The 21,011-nt window shown below is 44.9% G+C and overlaps 1 protein-coding gene across 1 annotated transcript in view; it reads right to left on the bottom strand.

The window, feature by feature from the left end:
• Positions 1-19,089, bottom strand: part of CFAP65 (cilia and flagella associated protein 65) — a gene marked incomplete at both ends in the record, with an annotated part of 41,478 nt that extends 22,389 nt beyond the window's left edge. The window contains 10 exons of the mRNA XM_079710764.1: positions 1,032-1,391; positions 1,621-1,821; positions 2,279-2,544; positions 2,897-3,119; positions 3,606-3,751; positions 4,049-4,248; positions 4,437-4,603; positions 5,084-5,186; positions 16,848-17,032; positions 18,925-19,089. Of these exons, the coding sequence (XP_079566890.1) occupies positions 1,032-1,391; positions 1,621-1,821; positions 2,279-2,544; positions 2,897-3,119; positions 3,606-3,751; positions 4,049-4,248; positions 4,437-4,603; positions 5,084-5,186; positions 16,848-17,032; positions 18,925-19,089 (2,016 nt within the window). The remainder of the gene's footprint in view (positions 1-1,031; positions 1,392-1,620; positions 1,822-2,278; positions 2,545-2,896; positions 3,120-3,605; positions 3,752-4,048; positions 4,249-4,436; positions 4,604-5,083; positions 5,187-16,847; positions 17,033-18,924) is intronic.
• Between the last annotated feature and the right edge of the window lie 1,922 nt (positions 19,090-21,011).

The following is a 21,011-nucleotide window of genomic DNA, read 5'->3' as shown; positions in this document are numbered from 1 at the left end:
TGCAGGAGGCATTTTGCATTCTTTTGTGCTAAGTCTTAGAAATCAGTGTGTCTCCTTCCCTTACAGCATATCTCTTTGGACTAGACACAGTACAAGTACTCAGCAGCCCCATGTGGCTGGTGATTGGCATATCGGACAGCTCAGGGTTATAGCCTGTAGCCTAAAAGTCTGACAGGCTCAGCAAAGCCAGGTGTCCACAGCCTTATTCCTACAAACTTGCGAGTCCCGCCACTGCCAAGATATTAGAACAGAGGCAACTAAAGACTCAGCTTTGGAAAAACTTCTCAAAAGTTTGGATATGCTCCCAAGTTTATAGATGAAAAGACCAGGGCTCAGAGACATTAAGGGACGTGCCCAAGGTCACAGAGCTGGTAAGGGATGCTGACCTTGACTGCACAGCTCTCCTCTTCCCTGGGCCCCAGCACCCAGCCACTGGGAGAGAACAGCAGGGTGGGTAGAGCAGAGAAAGGAGGGAAAGGGCAGGATGGACTGGAGATGAGGAGGAAGCGACACATCTGGGGCTAAGAGACGTGGCTGGGACAGCCTGGTCAAGGGAAGTTGGACTAGAAGCCCATCCCTACACGCACCTAATCACCGGGTGCCCTGACTCCACCCCCCCAGGCCCTAGTTCCTGCCCACAGCTCTTTCAGAGGGACCACTTCCTACTTTAAGGACTAGAGGGAGGCCAGGAGCCACCCCGCCACACCAGCCAGGAGCCCCAGGAAACTATGTGCACCAAAAGTTTCCAAAGGGCTTGAGCCCCACTGAGTTCTCCCTCTGGAGGGGGTGGGAGGCACATGTGAGTGAGACATAATCAGCTGGGCCAAGAAGCCCCTCGGCCAAGGCAGGCCATGAGCCTGGGAAAAGACAGACCACTAAGGCTGCAGTCCAGCCAAGGAGACAAGAAGGAACAGAGCCTGGCACAGAGGGGATGGATCCTACATCACCCCGTCACCCCCTCTGACCCCACACTCTGCCATGCAGGCTCCAGGGCAGAGAACCCACCTTCCCCCTCTCATCTGCCCACACACCTTATAGACAGCAAAGGCTTCAAGCTCCACGGCGTACAGGCAGTTGGGGTGAGGCGGCTGGAAGTGCAAGCGCATGGCCGTGGACTTGAGAGGGGGCACATCGCAGGGGTTTGGAGTCACCCAGAACGGGCAATCAGCCCTGCGTGTCCAGGCCACAGTGATCTTGCCTTTGGTGTGGTTCATCAGGCACAGAGGGACAGGGTTGGGGTCCTTGGACCTGGGACAGGCACCAAAATCCACCTCGACTGGCTCAATGCTGACGGGCGGGGGAAAGATGGCCGTGTCGTTGGTGCCGTCGAAGAAGTACTCGGTCATGGGGGGGATGAGGGGATACTGCGGGGCTGGTATGTCCTCCAGGTCCTGTGTGGGGAGAGCCAGTTGGCGGGGGCCCAGCTGCCATTCCTCCTGCCGCTGCCCCTCATCTGCATGCTCCTTTCTGGAAAAGGCTACAAGAGCTCCACACACGTCACCCCCGACTACTAAGGGTACCCACAGGGCTATGGAGCACAGGACTGCCCAAGAATTGAGAAGGGGGCATGAACCTGGGGAGGGTAGATGGCCCCCGGGGCCCCAGAGGGGTCCATCGAACCTCAGTGGGAATCATCAGGGCACCGTTCTTATCTTGCTCCAGCTTCTTCTCCCTCAGCATGATGCCCAGGATGTCAGGCGGGTAGAGCGTCAGGCCCCGCACCAGGTGTGTGCGGTACCAAGAGAGGTGCTGAGGCCTGAGGATGGCTGGCTTGGTGCTGTCCGAGTGGCATGTCCCAATGAGGTCGAGGAACAGTGGGTCCTGCGACATTTGTCTGTGTGAGGCTAGATTTGAGCCTCCACTCGCCACCTTGGCCAGAGACCAGCTGGTCAGGGCACAATTTGTACCACCCTGTCCAGGGGCCTGGGTTGGGGTCATCACTTCAAGGCTCTCTGCTCTGCACATGCTGCATGGGGTGAGGTCCAGTCCCCCCTACACCAGCCCATTAGCAGCATCAGCAGCAAAGTCCTTGGCCTGGCAGCAGTCACAGAAAGACTGGCCTACCCACCCGGCTCGGAGCGAGCATTCACATGCCCTTGGCCAAACTCTGGCTCCAAAAGCCAGGCTGGGGCTCTGGAGGTGACGATCCAGGCAGACAGCCCTGGAAGTTCCAGAATGCAGGGGACTGAGTACCAATCACTGTCTTCATTACTAGGACTCGGATTGGCCCCTCCAGCTGCCCGGGGAGCCCCTCCTCACCCCCTCCCCCATAGCTCACCTGGTGGTGGATGAAACAGGCCACCCTCCGAAAGTAGATGATGGGGTGAGTGGGCTGGAAGGCACAGTGCAGGGTCACGCGGGCCTTGCCCACCAGGGTCCCAAAGGCAGGTCTGATGCTGAAGACGCTCTCCTGACAGTCGATGTCAAACTGGAAGTGGGCCGTGCAGTCCGACTTGTTCTCAATGCACAGGGACTGCTCCGAGCGCTTCCCGAGGTTGACCCAGCTGAAGTCGACACAGTAGTACTGCAGGGACACATCAGGACCTGGGCAGAAGAGATGGGGGCTCTGTGAGTGGGCCCTGCCACCTGAGTGGGGCTGGGGTATCAGCCTCCCTGAGGATATGTCAAAGGGTACCACTGATGGGGTGTGGTGCTGCCTGGAGACAGAAGGTTGGGTTGGAAAGGCCTGAGCGGACCACTAGGTCACCAGGGGTGAGCATGGGAACAATATCTCCAGGTGTCTTCAACTGGTTCCTCACTGAGTCCACCAGGGGGCAGCAGACACCCAGGCTGAGGGCAAGGAGGCCCTGGGCGACTAGGAGCGGGCACTTGCCAATCCTAAGCATGGGTTGCTCCTGTCTCCAGAGGGAGTGCAGTGACTTGGGACTGCCAGTACCTCTACAGAAACCAACGACTTTGAGCAGGGTTTGGGAGGCACAGCCAGAGGGCATGACGGACAAGTAGTCCATAGTCCTGACGTCCAAGGTCTTGGGGTGGAAGAACACTGACACGCATTTCTTCTCTCCCGGGGGCACGATGCCATGGGCCGTGGGGCACGAGAAGGCCTCGTCTTTGGCCAGCATGTCTGGGGCCACTTCGATCCTGAAGGGGGCGCTCACCTACGGGGCCAGGTGGGGACAGGAGGTGGTCAGGTCACAGGGTGGCTCGTCCGTTATTACCAAGGTGCCCAGCCGAGGGGGTGAGGGCAGCTGAAGCCCCACCTGTGCCTCAATCATCAGCTTTGATCGTGGAGCAAGGCTGCCTCTGCCAGGAGGAAGGAAGGGGCCGAGCCGTATGCCCTACACTGGGACCACCCAGAGGGGGCACCTTTTCCTTTTCCCAAAGGTACCACAAAGGCTAGCTGTGGTCCTGGCATCAGGACACCTTAGGGCTGCTCTTGGAGTTGCTCTGGGGTGGGGGATCAAGGGATACCCCAGCCCAGCCCCCAGCTGAGAGGAGAGTGGGACCCGTTTTGACATGAGTGTATCAACAGACATGGTTACGTGAGGTTGCAACATTCTGTACAGGGGCTGAGTATTAGGAGCACCTGGCCCTGTGGTCCCTGAGTCCTGCCCCCACTCCCCCGACGTGCACAGGACGCATACCACCGATGGGTTATACAGCTTCATCTGCCTCTCAGCGGTGCAGCCCACGGCAACAGAGCCAAAGTGCAACACTTTCTGGATGCCCTCGGCGTCCTGGTCCTCCGGGCGCTTCTGCTGTATGCTCACCAGCAGCTGGGCACGTTTGGCTGGGCAGAGAGGGGAGAGCCTTGGGGAGAAACCCACCAGGGCCTCTGTGGCCCCAGCTGAACAGCCCTTCAAAGAAGACGGGGGTCCCCAGGGAAACACTGGTCTGCGACACCAAGGAAGACAAAGAAAAGGCAAAGCCTGCAGGGCTCAGGGGAGGGCAGGAGGCTGGAGGAGGTCCGGTGGAGGCCAGGCCAGGGCGGGGGGGGTGGGGAGAAGGGGAGGGCGCACACTGTGGCTTCGATCCCCAGAGAGGTGCAGCAGGGGGCTCCGGTGACAGGTGAGAGGTCGGGCCTCACCCACAGCCTGCAGCTGGATGCTGCTCTTCTGCTTGCTTCCCTCCCCGTACCAGCACGTGGCCTGAACGTCATAGATGATAGCCATAAGGGGTTGAAAGGTCACATTGATCCGGCAGGCCTGGCCTGGCTCCAGCAGCCCTGTGGTCGGCAACATCTGGAATGGGCTGGGGGACTCCCAGGTGAAGATGGTGGGCAGGTCCCTGGAGGGGGTGGGCAGGTTAGAGCCACTGGGCTCACTGACCACTGCCCCTGCTTTAGAAAGGCCGGGATGCCCCCTTTACTCCCCTTATCCCCTTCCACCATCACACAGGCGAGTCTCTCCTGCCCCCAGGAACCCTCCTCACAGTTCTCACTCTTCCCACCTCTGAGCCTCAGCCGCGGCCCTCACCCCGCATTGTCCAGGCAGAACCAGGCCTCGGCCATGTCCCCCATGGCGCACATGGGCAACTGCAGGGACGGTGGGCAGATCAGATTGTGGCAGGGCAGGGTGGCTCTCAGGTCCACACAGAACATCCCCTCTGCTTTCTCAAACCACAGCTGGTCCACGCACTCCTTCTGCAGTGTGGGGGCAGGGAGGCAGAGGTCCTGGCTGATCAGTGGTACCCGGGTGGTACTCAAGGACCAGTCACCCGACCCCAGCCCTTGGCCATCCCCTCAACACAACTGCTGAGGGCTGGACTGGGCCATGGCCCTCCATCTCAGTCTCTGAAGAGAGGGTCAGTTACTTGTGTTCCAGCACCATCTTGGTCTCAGAGGTGTAGGGCTTCTTTTGTGAGGGACAAAGTATTTGGGGAAACATTTTGAGAGCAGGAAGAGCCCAAGGAATATAGGGCTTTCTGATGGCCAAAACAGTAGCACAGCCTTTTCCCCCAACAACATCCAACTGGGAAGCCCCCTCTATCTAATGAGTTTTGGCTCCAGCTGGTGGGATGTGGGTGTGGTGGGAGAGCTCCTCGTTGTTCTGCCCTACATCCTGCTCTGAGGTCACTGTGCCTGTGTCCCTCCCTGCCCTCCGCTCACCATGGCAGACCTTACCTCCTCCAGGGGCCGGAAGATGATTGGGAGTGAGAGGGTCATGCCTGGGCTCAGGAAGATGGGCTGGGGGATGACCGTGAAGAAGAATTTGGTCTTGGGGGGCCTGTGGGAAGGAGCCAGAGGATAAGCACTTCAGGATCAGAAAACTAGGAGAGGCAGAAAGATTAGGGAAGATTCTGGAAAGCCAAGCAGACTTGAGTCTGTGGGACCATGGAAGGAGAAACACAGGTGTTCTGGCATAGGAGGAACTGTCTCCCTCATCCTACCACTTCTCTTGCAGACCTTCACTCTAGGATGTCAGAGCACTGAATGAAAAGATACAGGGCCAAGGGAGCTGCACTTGTACCTCAGATGCACATGGTGGTCAGTGGGGTCTGGGATGGGGAAGGCTGCCCTGATTTAACCAAATCCCTGAGCACTTAGCTGGGGGAAACCAAAGCTGAGAACAGAGGTGCCAGGGGTGCATTTCCAAGCAGAGATCTCAGCACAGCTGTAGAGTTCCAGAGTGGGTCAAAACTATAGATTCTGCAGACTTCAAAAATACTAATAGGGGACTTCCCTGGTGGCACAGTGGTTAAGAATCTGCCTGCCAATGCAGGGGACATGGGTTCGAGGCTGGTCCGGGAAGATCCTACATGCCGTGGAGCAACTAAGCCCATGTGCCACAACTACGCACCTGCACTCTAGAGCCCATAAGCCACAACCACTGAGCCCGTGTGCCACAGCTACTGAGCCCACGTGCCACAACTACTGAAGCCCGCACGCCTACAGCCTGTGCTCTGCAACAAGAGAAGCCATGAGAAGCACGCGCACCGCAACCAAGAGTAGCCTCCGATCGCCCCAACTAGAGAAAGCCCACGTGCAGCAACGAAGACCTAATGCAGCCAAAAATAAATTAATTAATTAATTTACTTTAAAAAATATATTAATAAGAGGCCAATATTATCAAAAAACTATAGCAATAAGTTCAGATAAAATAAACATATTCCTAGGAATGTATAATTGACCAAAACTGACTCAAGAATTATACATTTTATGGCCACCCTTTCTAAAAGTATCCAAAAAATTAAATAAATAGTCAAAAATCTTCCCACAAAGAAAACACCAGGCCAGATGGCTTCCCAGCAAGTAGTACCAAGCATCTGATAATCCTTGTCTTCTCTTTCCAACAGCAGAAAACAAGGAAACCCTCCCCACCATACTCTATGAATCCATCACAACGTTGTTATCAAAACCTGACAGTTATGAGAAGAAAGGAAAATTACAGGCTAATATCACCCATAAACAAAATATTGGCAAAAAGAATTTAGCAATCTGTATAAAAAGAATACTCAATCATGACCAAGTTGGGCTTATTCTAGGAATACACAGTTGGTGTAACATTACAAAAATCAGTTAATGTTAATTCACCGTATTAACAAATAAAGAGAGAAAAAAATCAAATGATCATCTCAATAAAGAAAAATATTAAACTTCAACATATGTTTATGACAAAAACTCTCAGCAACCTAGAAATAGAAGGGAACTTCCTTAACCTGATAAAGTCTAAAAAAAAAAAAAAGAAAGAAAGAAGAAAAAAACTACAGGAACCATCCAAATTAATGGTGAAACACTGGAATCTTTCATGCTGAGATCATGAACAAAACAATGATGCCTGCTATAACAGCTTCTGTTCAGCACTTTCCTTTTCAACAGTGCAGTAAGGAAAGACAAAGAATGAAAGGAGATAGGGTTGGAAAGGAAGGAAAAATGCCATTTTCATATAAGATATGAATGTGTATGTGGAAAAAAGAATTAACAAATACATTATTAGAATTAATGAGAGAACTTACCAAGGTTTCTGGGCACAAGATTATGGACAAAACATCCATATTTTTAAAAAATGACTTTCTAGGGCTTCCCTGGTGGCGCAGTGGTTGAGAATCTGCCTGCTAATGCAGGGGACACGGGTTCGAGCCCTGGTCTGGGAGGATCCCACATGCCGTGGAGCGACTGGGCCCGTGACCCACAACTACTGAGCCTGCGCGTCTGGAGCCTGTGCTCTGCAGCAAGAGAGGCCGCGACAGTGAGAAGCCCGTGCACCGCGATGAAGAGTGGCCCCCGCTTGCCACAACTAGAGAAAGCCCTCACACAGAAATGAAGACCCAACACAGCAAAAATAAATAAATTAATTAATAAACTCCTACCCCCAACATCTCCTTTTAAAAAAAAACTGTCCTGGTGTAGGTAATGGCCAAAAGAATTCAGAACAAGGCAAATTAAAAAAAACATATATATATATATATATATATATATATATATATATATATATATATATAAATATAAAACACTTAGGGATAAATCTAACTAAAGATGTGTAAGACATCTACAGAGAAAAATTTACATTTTATTGAGAGACATGAAAGACCTAAAGAAATATAAAGATAAACCATGAGTCATGAAAGATAAAAATTGTCATAAAGACTCAGTTTGTAATGACATCAAGTCTCCCCAAATTAATCTATAGTTTCAACTAAATCCCAATCAAAATCTCAAAAAGTAGTTTACGTGTATGTGTGATAAGCTGATTTGAAGACATATGAAAGTTCAACGGCCCAAGGATAGCCAAGACAATCCTGAATAAGAACGAAGTTGGAAGACTTACACTACAAGATATTCAAGATTTATTATAAGCTCTAATAATTAATTCAGGATGATATTTATTGGCCCAGGGAAAGACAAATAGAGCAAGGGAACAAAACAGAGTTCAGAAATGGATCCATACATATATGGACACTTGATATACATCAGTGGTGGGGGAGATCATCAGGGAAGGTATGAACTTTTCAATAAATGGTGTTGGGACAACTGGACATTTGGTTGAGAGAAAAAAATGTCATTGGATCCCTACTTCAAACAATTCACAAAAATCAATTCCATATAGATAAAAGATAAATATTAAAGGCAAAATTATAAAGTCTTTAGAAGATACTAAAAGAGAATATCTTCATGACCTAGGCAAGGGTTGAGAAGAACTTCTTAAACAAGATACAAAAAAGCCTCAACCATAAAAGAAAAATATTGGTACATTTGATTCCTTTGAAATTAAGAACTTCTTTTCTTCAAAAGACATGATAGAGTAAAAGACAAGTCACAAAGTGGGAGAAGATATTCACAACACATAACTGACAAAGGATTAGTATCCTCAATAAGAATTTCTATTTAAAAAAGACATTATAAGGGCAGACAGCAGAAGCAAGAAGAGCTACAGTCCTGCAGCCTGTGGAACAAAAACCATATTCACAGAAAGATAGAAAAGATGAAAAGGCAGAGGGCTATGTACCAGATGAAGGAACAAGATAAAACCCCAGAAAAACAACTAAATGAAGTGGAGATAGGCAACCTTCCAGAAAAAGAATTCAGAATAATGATACTGAAGATGATACAGGACCTCAGAAAAAGAATGGAGGCAAAGATCGAGAAGATGCAAGAAATGTTTAACAAAGACCTAGAAGAATTAAAGAACAAACAAACAGAGATGAACAATACAATAACTGAAATGAAAACTACACTAGAAGGAATCAATAGTAGAATAATTGAGGCAGAAGAACAGATAAGTGACCTGGAAGACAGAATGGTGGAATTCACTGCTGCAGAATGGAATAAAGAAAAAAGAATGAAAAGAAATGAAGACAGCCTGAGACCTCTGGGACAACATTAAACGCAACAACATTTGCATTATAGGGGTCCCAGAAGGAGAAGAGAGAGAGAAAGGACCTGAGAAAATATTTGAAGAGATTATAGTCGAAAACTTTCCTAACATGGGAAAGGAAATAGCCACCCAAGTCCAGGAAGTGCAGAGAGTCCCATAAGGGATAAACCCAAGGAGAAACACTCTGAGACACATAGTAATCAAACTGGCAAAAATTAAAGACAAAGAGAAAGTATTGAAAGCAGCAAGGGAAAAACGACAAATAACATACGAGGGAACTCCCATAAAGCTAATAGCTGATTTCTCAGCAGAAACTCTGCAAGACAGAAGGGAGTGGCATGATATACTTAAAGTGATGAAAGGGAAGAACATACAACCAAGATTACTCTACCCCCAAGGATCTCATCCAGATTCGATGGAGAAATCAAAAGCTTTACAGACAAGCAAAAGCTAAGAGAATTCAGCACCACCAAACGAGCTCTACAAAAAATGCTAAAGGAACTTCTCTAAGTGGGAAACACAAGAGAAGAAAAGAACTTAAAAAAAAAAACCCAAAACAATTAAGAAAATGGTCATAGGAACATACATATCTATAATTACCTTAAACGTGAATGGATTAACTGCCCCAACCAAAAGACACAGGCTTGCTGAATGGATACAAAAACCAGACCCATATATATGCTGTCTACAAGAGACCCACTTCAGACCTAGGGACACATACACACTGAAAGTGAGGGGATGGAAAGAGATATTCCATGCAAATGGAAATCAAAAGAAAGCTGGAGTAGCAATACTCATATCAGATAAAATAAACTTTAAAATAAAGAATGTTTCAAGAGACAAGGAAGGGCATTACATAATGATTAAGGGATCAATCCAAGAAGAAGATATAACAATTATAAATATATATGCACCCAACATAGGAGCATCTCAATACATAAGGCAACTGCTAACAGCTATAAAAGAGGAAATCGACAGTAACACAATAATAGTGGGGGACTTTAACACCTCACTTACACCAATGGACAGATCATCCAAATGAAAATAAATAAGGAAACAGAAGCTTTAAATGACACAATAGACCAGATAGATTTAACTGATATTTATAGGACATTCCATCCAAAAACAGCAGGTTACACTTTCTTCTCAAGTGTGCACAGAACATTCTCCTGGATAAATCACATCTTGGGTCACAAATCAAGCCTCAGTAAATTTAAGAAAATTGAAATCATATCAAGTATCTTTTCTGACCACAACGCTATGAGATTAGAAATCAATTACAGGGAAAAAAACGTAAAAAACACAAACACATGGAGGCTAAACAATACGTTACTAAATAACCAAGAGATCACTGAAGAAATCAAAGAGGAAATCAAAAAATACCTAGAGACAAATGACAATGAAAACACGATGATCCAAAACCTATGGGATGCAACAAAAGCGGTTCTAAGAGGGAAGTTTATAGCTATACAAGCCTACTCAAGAAACAAGAAAAATCTCAAATAAACAATCTAACCTTACACCTAAAGGAACTAGAGAAAGAAGAACAAACAAAACCCAAAGTTAGCAGAAGAAAGAAATCATAAAGATCAGAGCAGAAATAAATGAAATAGAAACAAAGAAAACAATAGCCAAGATCAATAAAACTAAAAGCTGGTTCTTTGAGAAGATAAACAAAGTTGATAAAACATTAGCCAGACTCATCAAGAAAAAGAGGGAGAGGACTCAAATCAATAAAATTAGAAATGAAAAAGGAGAAGTTACAACACACCCCACAGAAATACAAAGCATCCTAAGAGACTACAAAAAGCAACTCTATGCCAATAGAATGGACAACCTGGAAGAAATGGACAAATTCTTAGAAAGGTATAACCTTCCAAGACTGAACCAGGAAGAAATAGAAAATATGAACAGACCAATCCCAAGTAATTAAATTGAAACTGTGATTTAAAATCTTCCAACAAACTAAAGTCCAGGACCAGATGGCTTCACAGGTGAATTCTATCAAACATTTAGAGAAGAGCTAACACCCATCCTTCTCAAACTCTTCCAACAAATTGCAGGGGAAGGAACACTCCCAAACACATTCTATGAGGCCACCATCACCCTGATACCAAAACCAGACAAAGATACTACCAAAAAGGAAAATTACAGACCAATATCACTGATGAATATAGATGCAAAAATCCTCAACAAAATACTAGCAAACAGAATCTAACAACACTTTAAAAGGATCATACACCATAATCAAGTGGGATTTATCCCAGGGATGCAAGGATTCTTCAATATATGCAAATCAATCAATGCGATACACCATATTAACAAATTGAAGAAGAAAAACCATATGATCATCTCAATAGATGCAGGAAAAGCTTTTGACAAAATTCAACACCCATTTATGATAAAAATGCTCCAGAACGTGGGCATAGAGGGAACCTACCTCAACTTAATAAAGGTCATATACGACAAACCCGCAGCAAACATCATTCTCAATGGTGAAAAACTGAAAGCATTTCCTCTTAGATCAGGAACAAGACAAGGATGTCCACTCTCACCACTATTACTCAACATAGTCTTGGAAGTCCTAGCCGCAGCAATCAGAGAAAAAAAGAAATAAAATGAATACAAATTGGAAAAGATGAGGTAAAACTGTCACTGTTTGCAGATGACATGATATTATACATAGAGAATCCTAAAGATGCTACCAGAAAACTACTAGAGCTAATCAATGAATTTGGTAAAGTTGCAGGATACAAAATTAATGCACAGAAATATCTTGCATTCCTATATACTAATGATGAAAAATCTGAAAGAGAAACTAAGGAAATACTCCCATTTATTGCTGCAACAAAAAGAATAAAATACCTAGGAATAAACCTACCTAGGGAGACAAAAGACCTGTATGCAGAAAAGTATAAGACACTGTTGAAAGAAATTAAAGATGATACCAACAGATAGAGAGATATACCATGTTCTTGGACTGGAAGGATCAATATTGTGAGAATGACTATACTACCCAAAGCAATCTACAGATTCAATGTAATCCCTATCAAATTACCAATGGCATTTTTTTACAAAACTAGAACAAAAAATCTTAAAATTTGTATGGAGACACAAAAGACCCCGAATAGCCAAAGCAGTCTTGAGGGAAAAAAACGGAGCTGGAGGAATTAGACTCCCTGACTTCAGACTATACTACAAAGCTACAGTAATCAAGACAATATGGTACTGGCACAAAAACAAAAATATAGATCAAAGGAACAAGATAGAAAGCCCAGAGATAAACCCACGCACCTATGGTCAACTAATCTATGACAAAGGAGGCAAGGATATACAATGGAGAAAAGACAGTCTCTTCAATAAGTGGTGCTGGGAAAACTGGAGAGTTACATGTAAAAGAATGAAATTAGAACACTCCCTAACACCATACACAAAAATAAACTCAAAATGGATTAGAGACCTAAATGTAAGACTGGAAACTATAAAACTCTTAGAGGCAAACAAAGGAAGAACACTCTTTGACATAAATCACAGCAACATCTTTTTTGATCCACCTCCTAGAGTAATGGAAATAAAAACAAAAAGAAACAAATGGGACCTAATGAAACTTCAAAGCTTTTGCACAGCAAGGAAACCATAAACAAGACGAAAAGACAACCCTCAGAATGGGAGGAAATATTTGCAAATGAACTGACCGACAAGGGATTAATCTCCAAAATATATAAACAGCTCATGCAGCTCAATATTGAAAAAACAAACAACCCAATCCAAAAATGGGCACATGAAAACTGCTCAACATCATTAATTATTAGAGAAATGCAAATCAAAACTACAGTGAGGTATCACCTCACACCAGTTAGAATGGGCATCATCAGAAAATCTACAAACAACAAATGCTGGAGAGGGTGTGGAGAAAAGGGAACCCTCTTGCACTGTTGGTGGGAATGTAAATTGATACAGCCACTATGGAGAACAGTATGGAGGTTCCTTAAAAAACTAAAAATAGAATTACCATATGATCCAGCAATTCCACTACTGGGCACATACCCTGAGAAAACCATAATTCAAAAAGACACATGCACCCCATTTTTCATTGCAGCACTATTTACAATAGCCAGGTCATGGAAGCAACCTAAATGCCCATTGACAGATGAATGGATAAAGAAGATGTGGTACATATATACAATGGAATATTACTCAGCCATAAAAAGGAACGAAATTGGGTCATTTGTTGAGACGTGGATGGATATAGAGACTGTCATACAGAGTGAAGTAAGTGAGAAAGAGAAAAACAAATATCGTATATTAACGCATGTATGTGGAACCTAGAAAAATGGTACAGATGAACAGGTTTGCAGGGCAGAAGTTGAGACACAGATGTAGAGAACAAACATATGGACACCAAGGGGGGAAAGCCACGGTGGGGTGGGGATGGTGGTGTGCTGAACTGGGCGATTGGGATTGACATGTATATACTGATGTGTATAAAATTGATGACTAATAAGAACCTGATGTATAAAAAAATAAATAAAATTAAATTTAAAGAAAAAGAAAAGACAATCTAGCACAGCAAAGGAAACCATAAACAAAATGAAAAAACAACCCACAGAATGGGAGAAAATATTTGCAAATGAACTGACCGACAAGGGATTAATCTCCCAAATACACAAAAGGCTTATGCAGCTCAATATTGAAAAAGCAAACACCCAATCAAAAAATGGGCGGAAGATCTAAAAAAGACATTTCTCCAAAGAAGACATACAGATGGCCAAGAGGCACATGAAAAGATGCTCAACATCACTAATTATTAGAGAAATGCAAATCAAAACTACAATGAAGTATCACCTCACACCAGTCAGAATGGCCATCATCAAAAAATCTGCAAACAGGGGCTTCCCTGGTGGCACAGTGGTTGAGAGTCCGCCTGCCGATGCAGGGAACACGGGTTCGTGCCCCAGTCCGGGAAGATCCCACATACCACAGAGCGGCTGGGCCCGTGAGCCATGGCTGCTGAGCCTGCGTGTCCGGAGCCTGTGCTCTGCAATGGGAGAGGCCACAACAGTGAGAGGCCCGCGTACCGCAAAAAAAAAAAAAAAAAAAAAAAAAAATCTGCAAACAATAAATGCTGGGGAGGGTGTGGAGAAAGGGGAACCTTCCTATACTGTTGGTGGGAATGTAGATTGGTACAACCATTATGGAGAACAGTATGGAGGTTCCTTAAAAAACTAAAAATAGAGCTGCCGTATGATCCAGCAATCCCACTCCTGGGCATATATCTGGAGAAAACCATAATGTGAAAAGATACATACACCCCAATGTTCATTGCAGCACTATTTACAATAGCCAGGACATGGAAGCAACCTAAATGTCCATTGACAGAGAAATGGATAAAGAAGATGTGGTACGTATATATACAATGGAATATTACTCAGCCATAAAAAAGAATGAAATAACGCCATTTGCAGCAACATGAATGGACCTAGAGATTGTCATACGGGTGAAGTAAGTCAGAAAGAAAAAGACAAATATCATATGATAGTGCTTATATATGGAATCTAAAAGAATGGTACAAATGAACTTACTTACAAAATAGAAATAGAGTCACAGGTGCAAAAAACAAACATGGAGGGAAGGGGTAGGGATAAAATGGGAGAATGGGATTGACATATACACACTACTATATATAAAATAGTTACCTAAGCAGGACCTACTGGGAACTTAAATTTAAAACAAAGTTATTACAAGGTAATGCCTATAATTCCCTGTACTCTGCAATATATCTTCGTTGCTTATCTACTTTAAACTTAGTAGTTTGTTTTTCTTAATCCCATGTCCCTATCTTGCCCCTCCCCACTTCCCTCTCCCCACTGGTAACCACTGGTTTGTTTTCTATATCTGTGAGTTTGTTTCTGTTTTGCTATATACATTCATTTGTTTTATTTTTTAGATTGCACATATAAGTGATATCATACAGTATTTGTCTTTCTCTGTCTGACTTATTTCGCTAAGCATAATATTCTCTAGGTCCATCCATGTTGCTGCAAATGGCAGAATGTCATTCTTTTTTTCTGGCTGAGTAATATCCCATTGTGGTATATATTGATATATACTCATTTGTCTGCTGATGGATGCTTGGGTTGGCTATTGCTATGAACATTGGGATGCATGTATCTTTTCCAATTAGTGTTTTTGTTTTTTTCTGGACATATACCCAGGAGTGGAATTGCTGAATCATATGGTATTTTTTTTTTTTTAGTTTTTTGAGGAACCTCCACACTGTTTTCCATGACGACTGACCAATTTACATTCTCACCAACAGTGTACTAGGGTTCCCTTTTCTCCACGTCCTCACCAACATTTGTTATTTGTAGACTTTTTGATGATAGCCATTCTGACAGGTGTGAGGTGTTATCTCATTGTCGTTTTGATTTGCATTTCTCTAATAATTAGTGATGTTGAGCATCTTTTCACGTGCCTGTTAGCTATCTGTATGTCTTCTTTGTAGATTGTCTTTTTTTCTTTTAATTTTTATTGGAGTATAGTTGATTTACAATGTTGTGTTAGTTTCTGCTGTACAGCAAAGAGAATCAGTTGTACATACACATATATCCGTTCTTTTTTAGATTCTTCTCCCATATAGGTCATTACAGAGAACTTAGTAGAGTTCCCTGTGCTATACAGTAGGTCCTGCTTAGGTATCTATTTTATATATAGTAGTGTGTATATGTCAATACCAATCTCCCAATTTATACCTCACTGCCATCCACTGGCAACCATATATCTTGTAATAGCTTTTAATGGAGTACAATCTATAAAAATACTGAATCACCATGCTACACATCTAAACTAATATAATATTATAAATCAGCTATATTTCAATATTTTTAAAAAATGAAAAAGGATAATCTATTAGAAAAATGTGCACAGACTTAAACACATATTTCACAAATGAAATGGCCAATAACATTTGAAAAGACACTCAACTGTATTAGTAATCAGAGAAATGCAAATTAAACCCACAACAAATTACCATTATTGGCAAAAATTTTAAATCTTGACATTACCAATTGTTGATAAAGACACAGAGGAATGGGAATGCTCATATGTGGCTTGTGTGAATATAAATGGATACAAGTCCTTTGGGAAAGAGTTTGGCAAACATGTACAAAAATCTAAAAAAGCAAACATGTACATGTTCTAAGTCACAGCAACTGTACTCCTATGTATCTACTCTAGAAAAACTCTTGAACTTGTGCAATAGCAGGTGTATACAGTCCCAAACTGGAAACAACCCAAACGTCCCTTAACAGAAGAATGGGTGAATACGTATAAGCATACATTGGACTATTATACTGTGATGAAAAAGGATGAACTATATCTGCATGTGGATGAGTCTTACGAACATAACTGAGCAAAATAAAAGTGTAACGGGGGCTTCCCTGGTGGCTCAGTGGTTGAGAGTCCGCCTGCTGATGCAGGGGACACGGGCTCGTGCCCCGGTCCAGGAAGATCCCACATGCCGCTCTAGGCCCATGAGCCATGGCCGCTGAGCCTGTGCATCCGGAGACTGTCCTCCACAACGGGAGAGGCCACAGCAGTGAGAGGCCCGCATACGGCAAAAAAAAAATATATATATATATATATATATATATATATATATATATATATATATATACCATGTTATCCCGCTTATATAAAGTTCATAAGAAGGAAAAATGAAACTATAACATTTAGGGATACAAACATAAGTGGTAAAACCTTTTGAGAAAAACAAGAAAATCATTATCATGAAAGACAAGGTAGTGGTTACCTTTATGGGTAGGGAAGGTGTTCCAATGCGGGGGACACGTAGTGGGAGAAGGTGAGCTCCAGACACTGTTAGTATTCCATTATTTAATCTGGTCACAATTGTTCAACAATCATTCAAATTGTAGTCTCAACAATTATTCAAGCTGTACATGTTTTATATACTCTTCTGGTTTTATATGACATTTTAAAAGTGTGTTTTTTAAAGTGGCTGCTTTGGGGGCTTGAAGGCTCAGGGGCTTATTCTCTGATCCCTCATACTGGTACCTGTACTTTATCTTCTGGATTTTCAAGGATAGATTTTTCAGAACCAGGTTCTTGGTGATCTCCTTCCCCAACTCCCAGCCTTTCCACTGAAGCTCCTCAGCCACCTCAATGCCCCAGATGACCCTCTTCTTCACTTTGTCCTGCTTCTTTGGGAAGCACTTCTGAGTATCCATGGAACTGGCAGGCTGTCTGGCCGGCAGGGAGAAAGGGGAGAAGCAAGTGGGATAGGATTCAAAGACCCAGAGAATGGGCAAAGATCTCCCCACCTCCAGAAAGTAACGAATCACACCACTCTTCACCCCTGGGGGATGGTCTGAAGAGAGAAGGTGAGGGACGGGCAGGCGAGTCAGATATTACCTCTTCTGAGGTCACTGGAATGGTTTTCCACCTAGATTCCCAGAGACCCTGCCCCTGAAGCCTTCCCTGGCCACCGCATCGGCCATTCCGCCTGGCACACTCAGCAGCCTTAGCTTGCCTCTTGTGCTCCTCAGTGTGCCCGCAGAGCCCGGTCTGTTCAGATGCTGCCTCCTCCTCCTCTTCCTGCCATCCCACCCCTTCACTACAGAAGCCTCTCCTAGTTGGAGCGGTCTATCCCCAGCACTTTTCCAGAGCACAGGGATACACCACCATTCCCTCTTCCGTCCCTCACCTAGCTGGTAGAGCAGAAGAAAGAGCCAATTTGCCTGCGACCAACCCACATCCCATGCCTTGACTTCGAGACCACCCCAAGCACTTCTCCAAATGATGCTAGAGGTTCGCTATGCCAACGCTTCTTGTCTGTAATGGAAAATCCTTTCATGGGTGAATCCCTAGCCCCTATCTATCTGAGGAGGGAGGGAGATGGAAAAATCCCTGGAGTAGCAAGATGGCAGGAGGATGAAACAGGTGCCTCTTCCTACCAGTCATTGCTCTAAACGTAAATTCACTGCCATTTAACTTTATCTCCGACCAAGTATTGTTTTTATGTCATTACATAACATAAGGATATATTTATCTATTCGACAGATATTTGTTGACTACCTATGATGCACTGGACATTGTACTAGGTGCCAGGACTATAATAGTGAACAGGACTGGCAAATCCCTTCTTTCTTGGAACTATATCTCAGTTTCAACATTTATAGAGAGTGTCGGATGGCCTGATCTGCCCGTGGAGGAAAGGTGACTTGGGTGAGCAAGGATCATTTATTATAAATATCAATTGATGCATCAGTTAGGGTCCAACCAGGAAAACAGAAGCCACTCCGGGTGTTTAAAATAAGGAATTTAATGCACAACCAGGGGATAGTGAAGTAACCCCAAAGTTAACAACATCAAGAAGCTGCCACCACACATAGGTTAGGGGAAGTGGTGGGGTTCTCAGAGCCCAGAGGCCCATCTGGTGGGGACTGGAGTCACAGGGAGATGCAGCTGCTGATGGAGACACTGTCAAAAGCAGAGAGGGAAGAAGAGAAATAGCCTGGCTTCTCCCTTCTTCCCAACTTCCAATCTCCTGCCAGCTCAGAGCAGAGCAGGAAAAGGCAGTGAGTGAATCTGTGAGCAAACTGGGCCAGAATGGCACAGATGGAGGGGTGAGATGACCCCTGGTCCACAGAGAGGCAAATGCAACCACCATCACATCTAAGGAGACACGAGAATTCACAAACGACACAGACACATGCTGCACAAATGCAGTCAGACCCCAAAGTTACATCCCTAGACAAGCACCCCCTACCCTGGTCCTGCGCTATCACAGAGAGAGACCCCCGAGAGCTGCGAGAAGTAAACAACATCCATCCACTGGACAAACACAAAGCCCTAGGGGTCAAGACCAGAAGAGCTTTTTGAAGGAAGAGAGAACTACTGGCTACTCTATCAGCCCCCAACTCGCATCTCCCCAGCGTTCTCCCCCCTCCACCATCACGCTCACAGCTACCACCACTCCAGTGAGCATAGGGCTCAGTGTATGTAGGGTCTAGTACTGGAGCTTAGACAGGAGAGTGGGGTCATCTCAGATTCCTTCCCCCGCTGCCCTGCTGCCCATCTATCCTGCTCGGCCTTGCTCCACCCACTCCACCCGCCCCACACGTGTCCTCACACAGGCACTAGCATTGCTGCTGCTGTAGGCACTCATGGCCACACTGCTGCCAGTGATGGTGGGAAAGGCCACTGTGCTGGCACTCAGGCATGATCCGGAGTTCATGGTGTAGTCCCTGCTGTCCCTAGTCCTCATGAGGAGGCTTAGGGCTGCCCTGATGAGCATCCGGTGCCTGGAACACAAGTCCAAGGGAAGCTCTCTGGCTAAGACAGGAGTTCTTGCCAGTTGGGAGCTGGGAAGAGACCGGAGGAGAGGCAGGAGGGGCATGAAAAAGAGAGGTCAGTGAAGAAGACTCACCACGGCCATCATTTTCATGGAGGAGTGTCTGCTTCCTGCTCTGGCAACAGGTGTGAAGTAGCACCGTGGGGAACAAGACTGAATGCAAGATCCAGGGCTTTGCCTGGGAGCCTAGGGACTCACCATTCAGGAAAGGCCATTTGGAAAAGGGAACTGGGGATGAGGCCCAGGCAGCCCTGCTCTCCATGGCCACACTTGGCATTTCTCAGCAAGCCCCCAGTGAGTGTTACTGAAGCATATGCATTACCTTTACTTGGCTTTTACTCTCTACTTGTTTCCTCTGAACGTGGCTTGCCTCCTGTGGGAAAAGGAATAAGAGTCAAAGAAGAAGCAAATGAGACTGGAGGATTCTTGGGCTTCTGGGTTTCCTCTATCAGTACACAACATGTAGTCCAGGTTTAAAGGAAGCATTCACTAAAATAATGACTCAGTCCAAAGATAAATGAATCAACCTCTAAAACAGAGGGATCCACTGATAGACTGTGGCTGGAAGTTATATGCAAATACATGCAAACGTTATAGACAAATTATATGCAAAATATCATGGGTTTGGGCATGTGCTCTTTTCCAGGGAGAGTGTCCACAGCTTTCACCAAATGCTCAAAAGGGTGCTTGGCCCTGCTCTAGGGGACACAGAAGTGTCCCAAACTGGCTCTGGCTCCCTCTCAAATCCCCCTTCCTTTAGCAGGCTTCCTTCAGCACATACACCCAGGTATGGCTACTATATTGGACAGCATCAATATAATCCTTTTTTGAACATGTATACATTTTTAAGACTACTCAGGATCCTAGCCCACCTCTTTGAATAGCAATCTCAAAAATAATAACAACTTCTAAGAACATTTACTAAGAACTTATCATGTGCCAAGCAGTGTTGTAAGTCCTTCACATATATTTTAATTCTTACAACAATTTATGATTAGATGGAATTGTCTTTTATTTGGCCTAAAATTATCTCTTTTCAAGTCTGGGGTTCAGCTCCCTTTTACAACATATTATGCTTTAGTAAACAATTTCATGGTCGCCCTTTAGAAAGTTCCACGTTTCTGTCAGACACACTCCCGTCCCCTCCCCACCACCCATTCAGAACAAAAGATTCTGTTGATGCACTTTTTCCTAATTGGCAATATGTCCAAACCCTCTGGAGGGAACTATCTTACATTCACTCATTCATTCATTCACAAGTCATTTACTGAGTGCCTGCTATGTACCAGTGTTAGGCACGGGACAGGACAGGCAAGGCTCCTACCTTCAGTTGTGAAGCGAACGTTCAGATGGAATCAAAGAATTGCAAGCTGGGGAGATAGGGAGGAAGGTCCCATTACTCCTCTGCTATTGGATGGCTTTGTAGTACTTCCCCGGCTCATTAATGCCTGCTACCTTAGGGGATTCTACAGACAGCCCCTGCCTCAAGGCTCTGAAAAATTTTCCAATCAACACTTGTAGGAAAAATGAGAGACAATGGGATAGAAAGCTGGTCCAGACCAGGTCTTAGGGCTTAGAAGTGAGCACTGGTCCTGGAGCAAGAAAAGCTGGGTTCCAGTATCTGCTCAGATTCGTTTAAGGTGGGCAAGTTTCTCCATCTCCTCAAGCCTCAGCCTCCTTACCTGTAAAATGAGGGTTATCGTATTTCACAAAATTGATGTGAAGCTTGAAAGAAATAGGGATGTGAAAAAGCCCTAGACAAACCTATGTTACTATAATGAACAATTACAACTTCCACACTAGCACGTGCTACTCTTCCAAAAGATTCACACATCTGCAATCATTGTGAGGACACTGGGCAAGGG

This window comes from Hyperoodon ampullatus (genome assembly GCF_949752795.1).
Source record: "Hyperoodon ampullatus genome assembly, chromosome: 8".
Lineage (NCBI taxonomy): Eukaryota > Metazoa > Chordata > Mammalia > Artiodactyla > Ziphiidae > Hyperoodon > Hyperoodon ampullatus.
The sequence above is the reverse complement of the archived record's forward strand: the minus strand, read 5'-3'. Positions and strand labels throughout refer to the sequence as shown.